Below are 14,980 nucleotides of genomic sequence, written 5' to 3'. Positions count from 1 at the left end.
GGGACTTAGGAATGATTATAACTGACCTTTTTATGCTTCGCCGGATAGATCGTCTTTTAATTAAAATGTTCTGATAAATAAATTCATTTTTCCTCTTACACGGGATTCTTCGCGAGAGCGAAGTAGGTTAAGGTTGCTATCACGGATTCTAGAAATATTTTATATAGGCAGAAAAATGTTTGCTTTCTTTCCAAAGTCAGTAGGAAAAACAAGTCTCTTTGTCATTAGAACATAGTCAAAAAAATAATTATTTGTTACAGGAAAACCTCCTGACCTGATCGCTTTCGGTATCAGCATTGGCATGACCGTGGTCCTCGTGGCTGGCGTGAAGAAGTCCCTGTTCTTCAACAATGTCCTGAACGCCATCAACCTGAGTGTCTGGGTCTTCATCATGACCGCTGGCTTGTTCTACATAGACCTGTCCAATTGGACTGACCACAAAGGGTTCTTGCCGTACGGCTGGAGTGGGGTAAGTGTCTTCATACCGCCTCAGGTGCCGTGTGGTTCCCGGCACCAATTATAAATTCAAAATTCAAAATTTTTATTCATCATTACACGTATTACGTTTTGACAATTATTAAGCGATATGAAGTATCCTATACTTCATATGGCTTAATAATTGTCAAAACGTATGTTTTAACAGCATTGGTTGACGTCAAATAAATTACTTAAAACTAAGTTTACTGCCGCTTCCAAGGCGTCAGTGCAGAAGAAGCGGTAACAAACTGCACTGCAGCATTTTCTTCAATAACGTCAACTTCACAATATCAATATAAAAAAGAATAGGGCCACTCCATTTCATTTCCCGTGGATGTCGTAAGAAGCCAATCTAGGGTCGTGGTCACAGTCGCACCTCGTGTTCCTATCCAAAGGATTTGAGGGAAGAGTTATCTGATCTAACGCTAGGATTATAGATGGACGAGTACTGACAAGATGGACAGATACTCGTATAACCAGGACTATCCAATAACTAATAATAACTAATTTGTAGATTTTTTTTGTTTATTATAACTCATCCTCAATGCTTTTTATTTGCGCTGCCTTTTTAATTATGGATGTTTCTTTATATTTTGGTTGACTGGAAGGAATCCCAATTGAGATAAGTCCGCCATTGTACATTATTCTTCTAATTCCAATAACTGTTTTGTAATTTGTTATATAAGAGTTTACAAACAAACTATCACTGAAACCTCGAAAAGAATTTAGATCAGATATAATCACTACATAGTATAAAACAAAGTCGCTATTTTAGTCTGTTTGTCTGTATGCTTAAAACTTTAAAATTACGCAACGGATTTTGATGCGGTTTTTTGTAACAGGTAGAGTGACTCAAGAGGAAGGTTTTTATGTATAATAACATTTATAATTTTGCACCCTTGCGAAGCCGGGGCGGGTCGCTAGTACCATATAAAGTGGAGCACCTTTGAGAAGGTTTATTTCAGAGAATACAAGGAGGGATGAACTCTAGGATGATGTTTGTGTCTTGTGTTTGTGGCTTCTTACGCTTAACGGTTCCCCGACTAACTACGCGCCAATTAAGATCTTGTTAGGGTATAGTTGAACTTAGTTCTTAATTAGTTTCACGATAGTTGGACTATCGTCTTTGTGTCATTGAACAATACGGACTAGTAAAAAGAGTTTCTATTTTTCAAAAAGACAAATGATAATAAACTTCATTTAAAATATATATTTTTAAGATTGTCACAATTTTAAAGAGAAATTAATGTAAACTAAGCCACTTCATCTTAGTGAATTTCACCTTAGTTTTACATTGGGTATAGTTTTTGACAAAATTTCGTGCAGACCATATCTCATGGCAACTATTTCCACTGCAGTGTAACTTTTTCTAAGGAATAAAGCTATTATGATCCTCTTTCGCTTTAAAAAAAGCTGGAAAGGCGCTTAACCTGTACAACTTTAAGAATCACAAAAAATCTATTTACAACGTTAGTTGTGAGACATCTCACTTCGTGGTCGTTATATACTTGAAATTCTTCGTGTAGGTGACGGACTAACAACCTGCCAGTATTTGGATCTCAATTCCATCATTAAGCCATGCAGCTGAACGTGGTCTTTAAGTTTTTGTTTTATCGTGCTCTGTCTACCTCGCAAGGGATACAGACGTTGTATGTATATGTTCGAAAGCCGTAGGCGTATTCTAGTTAATTTAATGATCGAAGACAAAACCTCTATATTAGCGAGCAGACTTGTAACTATAATTATGGCACAAAATTCTACACTTATTCCAATAAAGTTTAGCATTGTTCTTCCTCGTGTTAGTTAAAGTTTTGGGGGATTATTTTGAGTTCTTGTTTGTTCGGAACGAGGCGAAACCTCTGTTCGTTTTCAAGGACATAAGCAGAAACTTCGAGTCTTTATTGTTACCGAAATGTTATACCCTGAATAACTACATTCACACTTGTATCGTAAACTTCAGAACGTAGGTACTTGACTGAAGTTAGAGAATTTTCTTAGTTTATTCAGTGGTTAAGTTTCATGAGTTATATGCTGAAAGTTATGACATTTGAAAAATTCGATGAATTACTTTATCGAACACAAAGTGAATTTAGCGCAATCAACAAAAAATGGATGAATTTAACGTCACCTTCAAAATGCAACGAATTAATCGCCACTTAGTTACAAAAAGCTATAATTTTAGCTCAATATACAAAAGATTAGAGATTTTTCGCAAATCCCACGGGAGTTTCAGTTTTTACCGGGATGAATGGTACCCTAGATGTCCTTCTCCTGACTCTTATTATTTATACATATTATTTAAGAAAGATATTAATTCAATAGATAACTAACCTAACCTAACCTAACCTAACAAACAACAAATAAACATACTTTCGCATTTATAATACGGATGGAATTTTCACAGATTTGCTTATAGATATACAGAATTTTGTTATTTAAAAACCTGTCAATATTTGACCATTAAGCTGAACGTGGCTTTTGAACTTTGTTAAAATTGTTAGCTTTATCTGCCCCGAAGGAGCTGAGACATTATATGTGTCTCTCTCGTCATAGCGTGTTTCCTTATTATTCTGTATTCATTATTATAAAATACTTCATATCGCCTAATAATTGTCAAATCTTTTGATTTCACAACATTGGTTGACGTCAAATAAATAACTTAAAACTAAGTTTACTGCCGCTTCCAAGGCGTCAGTGCAGAAGAAGCGATAACGAACTGCACTGCAGCATTTTCTTCAACAATGTTAACTTCACCACCCCGGTTACACATCCAGTGAAATGTGTGTGTTTGCGTTATTTTGATACTATAGCACACTAAGGTTGAACGGATTTCAAAGTTATGAGTATCTAAAACTATTTATCATCTTCAAGCTTAATGGAAATGCAAGCTCCCATCTGGCTGTAGAGATCCATTACTTTGATTCAAACGTTGCTAAACAAATATTTGTTTGACAGTTGGTATATTTTCAGTGTTGAACTTCACGAATAGTGGGAAATGTCGGTTATTAAGGTGGAAGAACATAAATAATTTGTCTCAACTGAAAATTTAACAAGATCTCAATTGCTTAGCGAAATAACATTAAAATTGGAAAAGCAAATAAGGTTTTGGCGATTTTTTACATAATTTGTCTCAACTGAAAACTTAACAAGATCTCAATTGCTTAGCGAAATAACATTAAAATTGGAAAAGCAAATAAGCTTTAGGCGATTTCTTTACATTCTGTATTATCAACATTTTATCGGTTTCATAAAAGAACAATTTGTTGACATTAAGGTATCCTAATTTATGTTCAGAAATTTGTTTGTTGTCTCTTTACGCGTTATCTAATAAATCAATCTTAAAAACTAAAGTTCCCGTGGAATTGCGTAGAACCTGTATTGTAGGTGGCGCTTAAACCGCGCGGGCGAATCTTCGGGTAAAATCTAGTATATTTAAAAAAAAAAAAGGAATTTATGTTGATCTTGCCACCTTGGATCAGTTGAAAAAAATAACTAGTGATGAAGGGCACAGATATGTAGCAGATCTTCTACGTCATGACAAACTCATTTATGGATGCAGAAGCACGATGAGCAATCAGCAAATTAAGCTTCCATGATCTCCCACCTCTCTGGAATAGTGTCTTATCTGATAAACGTGAGAAGACTAACAAAAAGTCAATGATGAAAAAAATTTGTGATGCTCTCAAAAGCACAAGTTAAAATACCACCTCGACCATGATCAAATAATTATTTTCAAAATTATGTACATTTGTTAAAAAAATTAACCGCACTTGAGTAGTATAAAGAGGCTGTTACGGTGAGGGAAAACATCGTGAGGAAACCTTCACATTCAGGCAACTGGATGTGTAACCGTGATCCGATACGGTTTAGATACATACATACATACATACATATGTTCACGTCTATATCCCTTGCGGGGTAGACAGAGCCAACAGTCTTGAAAGGACTGAATGGCCACGTTCAGCTATTTGGCTTAATGATAGAATTGAGATTCAAATAGTGACAGGTTGCTAGCCCATCGCCTAAAAAAGAATCCCAAGTTTGTAAGCCTATCCCTTAGTCGCCTTTTACGACATCCATGGGAAAGAGATGGAGTGGTCCTATTCTTTTTTGTATTGGTGCCGGGGACCACACGGCCAAGGACTTACGGTTTAGATTCCTCTATAAAGGTTGTGGAGGACAGATAAGGCTCGTTTCGTGTAAAAAAACCTGTGTCACCCAATCTTGAATCCATTTTCAAAGGCGTGCCCCGTGCTCTTCATAGTACTGAGGACGCAACCTTATTTATCGCCAGGGGAAGAAAATTAACAACTTTAATTCTTCTACACAGGTGTTCAGTGGCGCCGCTACTTGCTTCTACGCGTTCATTGGTTTCGACATCATCGCCACGACAGGGGAAGAGGCCAACAACCCCAAGAGATCCATTCCCCTGGCAATCGTCCTGAGTTTGGGCATCATCCTGCTTGCTTATGTCAGCAGCTCCATGATGCTCACTCTGATTGGTAAGTCTCTTATTTTATAATTCACAGACAATGTGGTCTTACTGGAGCCGCGGGACCCCAGGCTTAATCCATACATACATACATAAAATCACGCCTCTTTCCCGGAGGGGTAGGCAGAGACTACCTCTTTCCACTTGCCACGATCTCTGCATACTTCCTTCGCTTCATCCACATTCATAACTCTGTTTATGCAAGCTCGGCGGTTTCGGGTACTTTTGACCTGACCCTTTACCAGGACATCCTTAATTTGATCAAGATACGTTCTGGCTTAATAACTGGTGAAATATCCATTTTACGCCAGAAATACCGCTTACTGTGAGGAAAAACATCGTGAGTAAATCTGCATATTCAGGCAATGGCATGTATATTTAATCAATTAAACTTTACGAAATACAAATGTATTAGCATAATAGGCATAGTATATATAGCATTACAGGTAGAAGCATTATCAACTAGTCAACTATTGGGTTTGGCAGTAAACTTTACAGTGGGATCAAACTAAATAAATGTAAAATATTGTACAGTCTATCAGTATTTTTAAGACAGTTGGCTCTGTCTACCCCGCAAGATTGACGTGACGTGATTATCTGTATACTAAGTAATTGCATTATCCAACGGCTGTTAGATTTTGGCGTAATAGAAGCACAAACAATTTCATATTTATGATATTTTCATCATACCGTGACTTAGTTTATGTAATAATTAAAGCATGTTGTATAATATTATATATTGTCTTCCGTCTTTGTACTAATTTGATGGAGCACTGACATCTATTGTTAATTTATCACTTGCTGAATTTCAAATAGATACAGCCGTATTTGTTGAACTAAACAATCCTTCAATGATATTACAAACAAGCTATAATTAATTTCACAAAATTGTTCAAACCTACCCAAATAAGAACGTTTCTAAAACGAAGAGGTAATAAACATGATACAGTGATTTTCAACAGCTGGGCGACCGAGCGGTGCTCGGTAAACGTCAGAAAAAAACATTAAAAAAGTAGAAACAATGAATAACATAAAAACATCACCAAAAATTTTATTTTTCTATACTGACATCGGATGACAGTCTTATGAATTTTCGATGACGTATCCTGAGGTGAGTTTAACATTGTTCATCCATCACAAATGTTCACAACGCCGCTGAAGAAGTGCTCACTTCAAAAAACAAAACATAAACCTCACCTTTCAAAGAAGAAAATTTAAACGTCGAGTTTTCTTCTTATACATTCCGCGCATTTCATTTTCCGTGCCACTGAAGATTATCTCTTTAATCGAGCCAAGTTTTTTTTTTTATCATAAAGTTGTGAGAAAATCGAATTAACCGAGAAACACGGGCCTGACAACATTGCATACCCTTGTCAACAAGTTATGGGGTGGAATGTTAGAATCTTGAGAACCAAGTATTTGGGTAATAGACAAGTGTTTTACGTTTTAAGAAGTATGGTGACATCTCCTAATAAACCTTTATCTTTCTTTATCCTAATCTAATCTCAATTCCATCATTAAGCCATTCAGCTGAACGTTATGAAATAAATGGAGTTGTCCTAGTCCACTTTGATAAAAATAAAAGCTATCAATCAATATGAATAAAATTTTACAGCGCATATCGTAATTACCGATCCAAATTACTTGCATCGAAAACATACCTAAGTAATTCTATAGTGGGTTATTAAAACTAACAGTGATTGCGTTTTGTGGCCGACAGCTCACCTGTTAAAATAAAACTAGGTTGAAAGAAAGGTCGGAACGGAATACAATCGACGCTTTTTCTAGGTTTCTAGTCCAGCCGATCCGAGGAATTCATTTTTAAAACCATCTCTGGGAAACGTGAAGTTATAACAAAAATTTGTTTGTTTTGTTATTGTATAATAGGTCAAGAATGCCCAAACCGATAAGCTGAAAGAAATAATTATATATGGGACAAATTACACACTTTGAATTAGCTTCGTTGTGTAAATGTTATTTTCGATTATATTTTTTTTGGTTTTGATGATTCTTAACGTCTTTATACTGTAAAAATAATTTTCTTTCCAATAATAATCGTCTAAACAGTACTTAAGAAAATAAATTGTAAGATGACAAGCTGCTAACATGTTTTTAAAAATGTATTTCAAAGCCTGAGATACAGATTCATCTTCTAAATAGAATAAGACGAAAATGAAAACTTGTATTTGATAATATTTAACGTAAATAAAAATCCTCATCTTTTAAATGTTATACACGAGCTTAGCCACTCGTGAATGGACCATAATTTAAAACGTTATTACAGAAAAATTCTCGTTTTGAAAATGATATAATATCTCCGGAATATGAGCTGATAATCCCATATCTCAGTGAGCTCAAAACGGATTATAGTCATTCGGTCTCTAAAAGCTTATACGACACTAGAAAGACGAAACAAATTCTATCCGACGTCCACGAAACGTGAGTTATTCGTTTAGTATGGCACCTTCGATTTGAGCTGAGAACATTAACGATCACTCCAGTGTCGATGAAAATTTACGGATTATTTGATGAGAGAGAGAAGAGACAGAGAAATGTGTATTTACAAACGTTTTTCGCCTGTATCTCTTGTTTCTTTTATTAGATAAGCGACAATAAAAAGCATTATGATTACTATTATAGATTTTTAGCTACTTTTGTTAAAGACAAAAAATGAGCCAGCTTACATTAAATTTTTATAGATTTTTTAGGCGATGCCAAACAGCTGCACTTGGCCTTTCAGTCTTTTCAAGACTATTGGCTCTGTCTACTCCACAAGGGATATAATCGATAAGATTAAGTCGTAAATTTACATAGATACTGGAACTATCGATAATGTTGCCAGCTCATATTAAAATTGTTAAAGGAATAACTCACATTTTGTGGACATCGGATAGAATTCTGTTCGCATTTTCTACTAGTGTCGTATATGCATTTAGTGACCGCCTGACGAATATAAAACGTTGGTCGATATTTTCTGAATTTATCTAATTACATTAAACGTCTTGATAGTGCAAAAGTTTGTAAGTATTAAACGTCATTAAATTAGGGTGTCGGCTATGAGACGGTATTGAGTTAAGTTAATGCAGAGTTGAAGATCATATTCTAAAAGGCTTGACTTGAAGAATTTCAAAAATATTTTATAATGGTAATTTATTTAAAACAATGCTAATATATAAAAATACTTACACATAGGCACGTCAATATCCTTTGAGGGGTAGAAAGAGCTAACAGTTTTAAAAAGACTGATAGGCCAAGTTCAGCTGTTTGGCTTAATGATAGAATTAAGATTCAAATAGAGACAGGTTGGTAGCCCATCGCCTAAAAAAAGAATCCCAAAAAAAAGTGCGAATAGCTAAAGTAATTCCTTCTGAAATCTTTTATTTTGAAAGGTATTTTTATACTATTATATTTTTATCCCAGAGAAATACTTATCCCGTGAGGCCATAAACGGCGGAAACAAATTTATCGATACAAAAGCCATGTATGTACTGTACATCACTACGCCCGATGTCCACTCCAATAGGCTATTACACTCTTTTTTGAAAACTGTTTTAAATCAATCCTGAGACTGTGTTATACCTATAGAATTTTTATTAAAATTTTTTGAAGCCGAAAAGTGCTCTAAAAACGATTTATTATTTATGATTTTGTATTTTCGCGCGAAAACGCCATCCGCCATGCTGTTTTGACTCGTGACGTCATACTTTTAGTAAACAATACGGCTCTACGTAAGACTAAAGTAAAAAGATTTTTGTAATAATGAATTACAATACATATTGTTGGTGTCTTGTTCCTGAATGCAAGAATACAAGTATAAAAACACCAGAAAAATTGTGGATTCCACTGCCAAGTGATATTAAAATGAGAAACACTTGGTTGAAATTAGCAACAAGAGATCCAAAGGCATGGCATAATAATTTACCTATTATAATTGTGTATTGTAAGAGAATGTTTAATACAATAAATACTTACATCGCTGTTTTAACATTTCTTAACTCAGCAGAGCAGAAATCGGGATTGGACGCAAAAAATTTCGCCACCATCAACGTATTAATCCTCGGTAGATTTATATTGTCTGCTTTCACAAAACCGTCTTCCATGATTCTATTAAATTATTAAAGAGTAAAAACCCAAAAACGTGATAGAAATTTTAAAATTTCAAAATAAACAGAGCCTGACATCATCAATATGTTTTCGATTCGATATTTGTTTACTAAAAGTATGACGTCACGTCAGTACCCAACATGGCGGATAGCGTTTTCGACTTTTGAAGAACAGATTAAAAAAGAGGATTTTTTAAATTGAATTATAAAATCCATATTGCACTTTTATGAATAATGATCGATGTTTTTCTTTTATTTTTTACAAAATCTATAAGATACGTGCATTTTTATATTTTTTTTTACATGGTGTAAAATAGCCTATTGCTTTGACACGAACTGCGTTGCATTCCTCAACTAGTTGCAACAGCACTCTTTTTGTGAAGGTTATCCATCCGGAAAATCCGATTTTCATCCTACTCACAATTAAATTGCAACGGATTTGTTTTTCATTGAGTTTTCCAATAAAGCCCTAGAGTTAGGGCTGCCAACTTTAAAAAAAATATATAAACGTGCAAAATTTATATGGTTTTTGTAAAGTCACGTATATAAAGATTAATATACTATTACTAACTATATCTAACTTAAAGTCTACAAAAGACTACCGCAATAAACTGAAGTGAGATTAAAATTGAATAAAGGGGTAAACATATAATTATCTCGTCCACAGAGTCCCTTCCAGGATAATTAACTATTTGAATCTCAATTCTATCATTAAGCCAAATAGCTGAACGTGGCCATTCAGTCTTTTCAAGACTATTGGCTCTGTCTACCCCGCAAGAGATATAGACGTGACCATATGTATGTATGTATGTATGTATGCGCCTATTTCCTTAGTCGACTTTCCATGGCAAAGAGAGTAGATGGTCTCACTCTAATGTAACGGGAACCACACGGCACATAATGCTTTTAATATAAATAAGTTCATACATTTGTGGGATGACTACGCCATCGAAATTTCCTATTTTCCTTAAAATTCGTACTATTCTTTAATTTTGTGTGCAACGAAGATATTATTACAAATACTTTTCTTGAAGAATTTTTTTATTAAGGTGCCGTAATAAGAATCGGTAAAATACCATCTTGACCTGGAATTCAGGGGCTTGCAATCTAGATGCAAGTACCTTGATTTTTAAACCTAAAGTTTTTCCTAGTTCAGTCTGAGGAATAACCGATAGTTCAGAGAAAGTGGCTAAACTATCAGATAAAAGAAGTGTTCTAAATAAAAAAACCTAAATACTTGATTAACTATTACTATTTTTGTAGGAAGAGAACTAATTAGGCGTAATCTTTTAAGCCATTCATACTCTCATACATACATATAGTCACGTCTATATCCCTTGCAGGGTAGGCAGAGCCAACAGTCTTGAAAAAACTGATAGTCCACGTTCAGCTTTTGGCTTGATGATAGAATTGAGATTCAAATAGTGACAGGTTGCTAGCCCATCGCCTAAAAGAAGAATCCTAAGTTTATAAGCCTATCCCTTAGTCGCCTTTTATGAAATCCATGGGAACGAGATGGAGTGGTCCTATTCTTTTTTTTATATTAGTGCCGGAAACCACACGGCTCTCATACTCTCAATTTGAGAAAACCTTTTAAGCAATGACTTTTCTATTCCTGTCACTATCTACTTCTAAGAGCAAAATAGGCTACAAGGCTTTAATAATTCCCATAAAAGCGAATTCCAGGGCTGAAATCTAGTTGGAAATGTTATTCAACCACAGAGCAGGCTGCGGTGTGCTAACAACATAATTGTTGAATTTGCATTCGCACTGCATTCATACTGTGCGGTACGTTTTCGACACCGTTAAAAATAGCGGAGAATCATTTTCAGTATAATACCACGACAAGCCACAATATCACTCTTTGTTTCGGTAAAATTATTTGTACAATTATACTACTATTCTGGACTGTTTTATACGAAATTTTCAAAGGACTTTTTGTCGGTCTTGTTCCGTTTATTTCTGTTTTCTTTTCTACGCCCAAGAATTACCCAATTGTGTATCACGGCAGATATTACTTTCTTACAAACATTTTCAGCGCTGTCAATAACAAAATAATTCTTTCACTATCTTTATTTTCAATTCAAAAGTCACCTCGAATTGGAGTTTCTTTTTTTTTTGCTCATAATTGCACCTTATTTTCTTTATTTCAGCCGACGTCGCCAGGCAAACGATTTTGCTCTTTGTGAAGTTCTTTATTTGTGTTAAATTAAAAAGTTCGCCGCTATAACTGGCCATTATCTGGTTGCATTAATAAGTTTGTTTTTTCGCTGTTCTAATTTTGAAATTATGCATTACAAGCACGCGTTTCCCTCCAAATGAAACACGATATGGCAACGTTTATTTTCTTTGTTGAAAAACTTTATTTTCCTTTGCACGTGTTGCATAAAACAATTACCTGAACAAATACCGTATAAAGAAACAAGAAAATTTACTGGGTACATGTTTATATAAAGCGGAGCTAGCTCTCGGCTGGCGTTAATTCAATTTGTATCAACGGGTGACGTTAAGACCATTGCAAGACTAGTCTAGTGTGATACACGTATATTTTTTAGCCTTCTATGTAAAAAGGAGGGATGTTTCAAGACTAGCGGTCATGACTATAAAATTACATACATATATATATGTATATCTTCTTATCTTCTCACGTCTTTATCCCAACGGTCTCGAAAAGACTGAAAGGCCACGTTTAGTTATACGATTTAATAATGGATTAAGATTCAAAAACTGACAGATTACTAGCATAATATATATTATATAAAACTAACACTATGAGAAGAACTACCTCATAAAAATGCAGGATTCTTTCTCGGGTGGAATTTTAATATTGGAAATCTTGTTAGAGACAGCAGTATTTTTTAATTTTTAAAACATTATTAAGAGAAAAAACGCTCTTCTACGATCATACGCCGTCGTTCCGATATTTTCTCCGCTTGAAAATATCAAGTGCACTTAATAGGGAGCTGTGGCTGGGCGGGTCATAGTGTACGTCATTAAAAATAATTGAATAATGGGAATTGGTTAGCGCTGGCAATATTACTTTCTCGTTCCGTAGCGCAGTCATTATTTTAGTATGAAAGTAAGTACCTACTCACGTGCGGTACTGGTAAAACCGTTAAATATATGAGGCGCGTGAAGGCACAGATTCAAATTTTCTACTACTAAATGTCTCTTTTCGGAGTTGAACTTACGGTGACGGAAAACATCGTGAGGAAACCTACACATTCTGGCAATTGCATGAGATGCATGAAGGTTTGGTACCCGGCAAAGCTTGCGGAGGTCAGACTGATGTCGTTTCGAGTAAAAATCTGAGTTATCCAGAATCGTGATCAAACCAATATCCTCTCTACAGAGAATTAATGCAATTGTGACTAACACAACGCGGTTAATATTTTAAAATTTCACACATACATACTTATATAAATCACGCTTCTTTCGCGGAAGGGTAGGCAGAGACCACATCTTTCCACTTACTTTCAACTTTAAATTTTGGATTTCGTATTATTAGTATGAAAATAGTGTCATGTAAATTCTAACACTTCATTATTTTATTCCGTTTTTATTATTTCCCTTATTTATTTAAAACTTTTTTCATATGAAACTGAATTGCAAAATCATTAAAAACTACCGTATCGAAATTACCAATACGATGACGTGGACTAATTAAGGACGTGCTGGTAAATAGTCAGGTCAAAAGTACCCGAAACCGCCGAGCTTGCATGAAGAGAGTTATGAATGTGGATGAAGCGAAGGAAGTATGCAGAGATCGTGGCAAGTGGAAAGAGGTAGTCTCTGCCTTCCCCTCCGGGAAAGAGGCGTGATTTTATGTATGTATGTATGACGTGGACTACTTATTGTACAATATATATAAACATTAAACCATTATTAGAGCATCATTGTAAACCAATCGTAAACACTATTTACATCAAGTAAATTGAGCTTAAGGCAGTCGCTTAAAAATCCATTACTTACAGAGTTAGGAACCGACAACCGACGCCGGTCGCAACGTGCTTCTGTGCTCTGTGTAAGGAAATCCTTGTGACGGCAAATGACGACGTGTCGAATCTATTAGAAAAATCTATTTTTAAAACACTAATGCTTTCAAACAGAAATGTATGAATATTCATTTGTTCAATTCTAGTACACTTTATTCGCCGTAGCGACCGACACTCATTTTCTCTACAAAGCTTCTGAAAGCTTCATTCTTTTATTTCTCTTTGTCAGGTTTGTTCAAATCTATTTTATTTACCACTAACATTGTTCTACGGCTTCGTCCGAGTGTACACTGAGCTTTTGTTTAACTTGTATTTTTCCAGGATAAAATCTCTTTCTCATTACTGATTGTTTTAAGCTTCAAAGCTAGGTTTTGTTAATGGAGTTAGTAGCAGTATTTAATTCAGGGCACCTGACTTTATTGCCGATTCGAAAACTCGATAAAGTTTTAGAATAAAATTAAAATGTTTATATTTAGTTACTGTCTAACTTTAACTAATTTCTTAAAAAGTATTTCAAAAATAATATCAACAGATAAAATTTGAAAAATTTATAAAAATCACTTTAAGCAATAAATGTGCCATTATTATGTTCTTTTTTCTTCACTCCTGTCCTGGCCAAAGGTTAGGTCACGAGCTTGCATGAAGAGAATTACAAATCTGAATGAAGCGTAAAAAGTATGTAGTAACACAAGCACATAAAAATTTTTATCTTTGCCTACGGATAAATTGCGTTATTTTATGTATGTACCTAAAATAAATAAATAATTACGAGTACGCATGAAAATTTTACTAAACAAATCCTTTCCCCTCCAACAGTGCCTTTCGACGAAGTTGACACGGACTCGGCTTTGGTGCAAATGTTTGCGTACGTGCATGCCCCGACATGCAAATACATCGTGGCCATTGGCGCGTTGGCGGGCCTGACAGTGTCAATGTTTGGCTCAATGTTCCCCATGCCACGCGTTGTTTACGCGATGGCACTAGATGGACTGATTTTCAAGTAAGTATTGCTTAATTTCAACTAGAGTTACCAGGCGTCCGGATAAAGCCGGACATAGTTAGGCTTTTTGATCGCATGTCCGGCCAAACGTTGTCTTGTCCGGCTTTTGGTTAGGCTTTTTACATTTCGCAAACAACCGAGCGCAAGCGACTAGTCGACTACCGATAATGTAGGGTGTCCGGGATTTTTTAGCCAAATGTCCGGCCAAACGGGCTGGTCTGTCCGGCTTTTAGGTTTGGCAACCTGGCAACCCTAATTTCAACAAAAAAGTCCATGTGAACTACAAGGTCAAATGAAGCAAAACTGTTAACAAAAACAGTCTTCCGCGGTTAAAAAATTGCGTTCCTTTCTAACTATTTATTGTGAACATTGGCGCGTTGGCTGACTCGTGACTGATTTTAAACTAAGTTTTTTAAAAATAATAAACTTATTATCTACATCTGCAATTAACGAACTAACACAAGTGAAATGAAATGTTCCTGACAACTCATGCGGTCTTCGTTGTACAGTGGGCCGTATAGAAAAGGATTCAACCTTCGTAACATAGATGTATCGAAGATGATATGCTTTTCTACGTGGCCTACTGTAATATCGCCGTTATTGGACCCCTCGTCTGATCGTATCAAGATTTGACTCCATATTTCCATTACATTGCGAAGTCTACGCTATAACCTAGGACCAAATATATATTACCAAATAGAGGAAAAGGTTCTTTACTGGAAACCACTGGTAAGCTGTGTATGTGGATTTAACTCTCGCTCTCCTACAATCTGATTTAGGTTGTGGTCAAGGTCAAGGTAAAGGTCTTTGGGATTTTTTTTTCAGAGAAGAGCGTTTGGAGAGGTAGAAGTTTTTTGCGACAGTGAAAATTTGTATGGTTGAGACAATGATAGTTAACGTTTTGTGTATACAT

General features: G+C 35.3%; 1 protein-coding gene across 1 annotated transcript in view; it reads left to right on the top strand.

Annotated features, from left to right (window-relative positions):
• The window catches only part of LOC106130489 (probable cationic amino acid transporter), a 79,469-nt gene that overhangs the window by 30,698 nt on the left and 33,791 nt on the right, over nucleotides 1-14,980 (top strand). The window contains exons 7-9 of the mRNA XM_060953731.1: nucleotides 261-469; nucleotides 4,808-4,979; nucleotides 13,884-14,067. Coding sequence (XP_060809714.1) covers nucleotides 261-469; nucleotides 4,808-4,979; nucleotides 13,884-14,067 — 565 coding nt within the window. The remainder of the gene's footprint in view (nucleotides 1-260; nucleotides 470-4,807; nucleotides 4,980-13,883; nucleotides 14,068-14,980) is intronic.

Source organism: Amyelois transitella, chromosome Z (genome assembly GCF_032362555.1).
Source record: "Amyelois transitella isolate CPQ chromosome Z, ilAmyTran1.1, whole genome shotgun sequence".
NCBI lineage: Eukaryota > Metazoa > Arthropoda > Insecta > Lepidoptera > Pyralidae > Amyelois > Amyelois transitella.
Note: the sequence above shows the minus strand (reverse complement) of the source record. Positions and strands in the feature narration are given on the sequence as shown.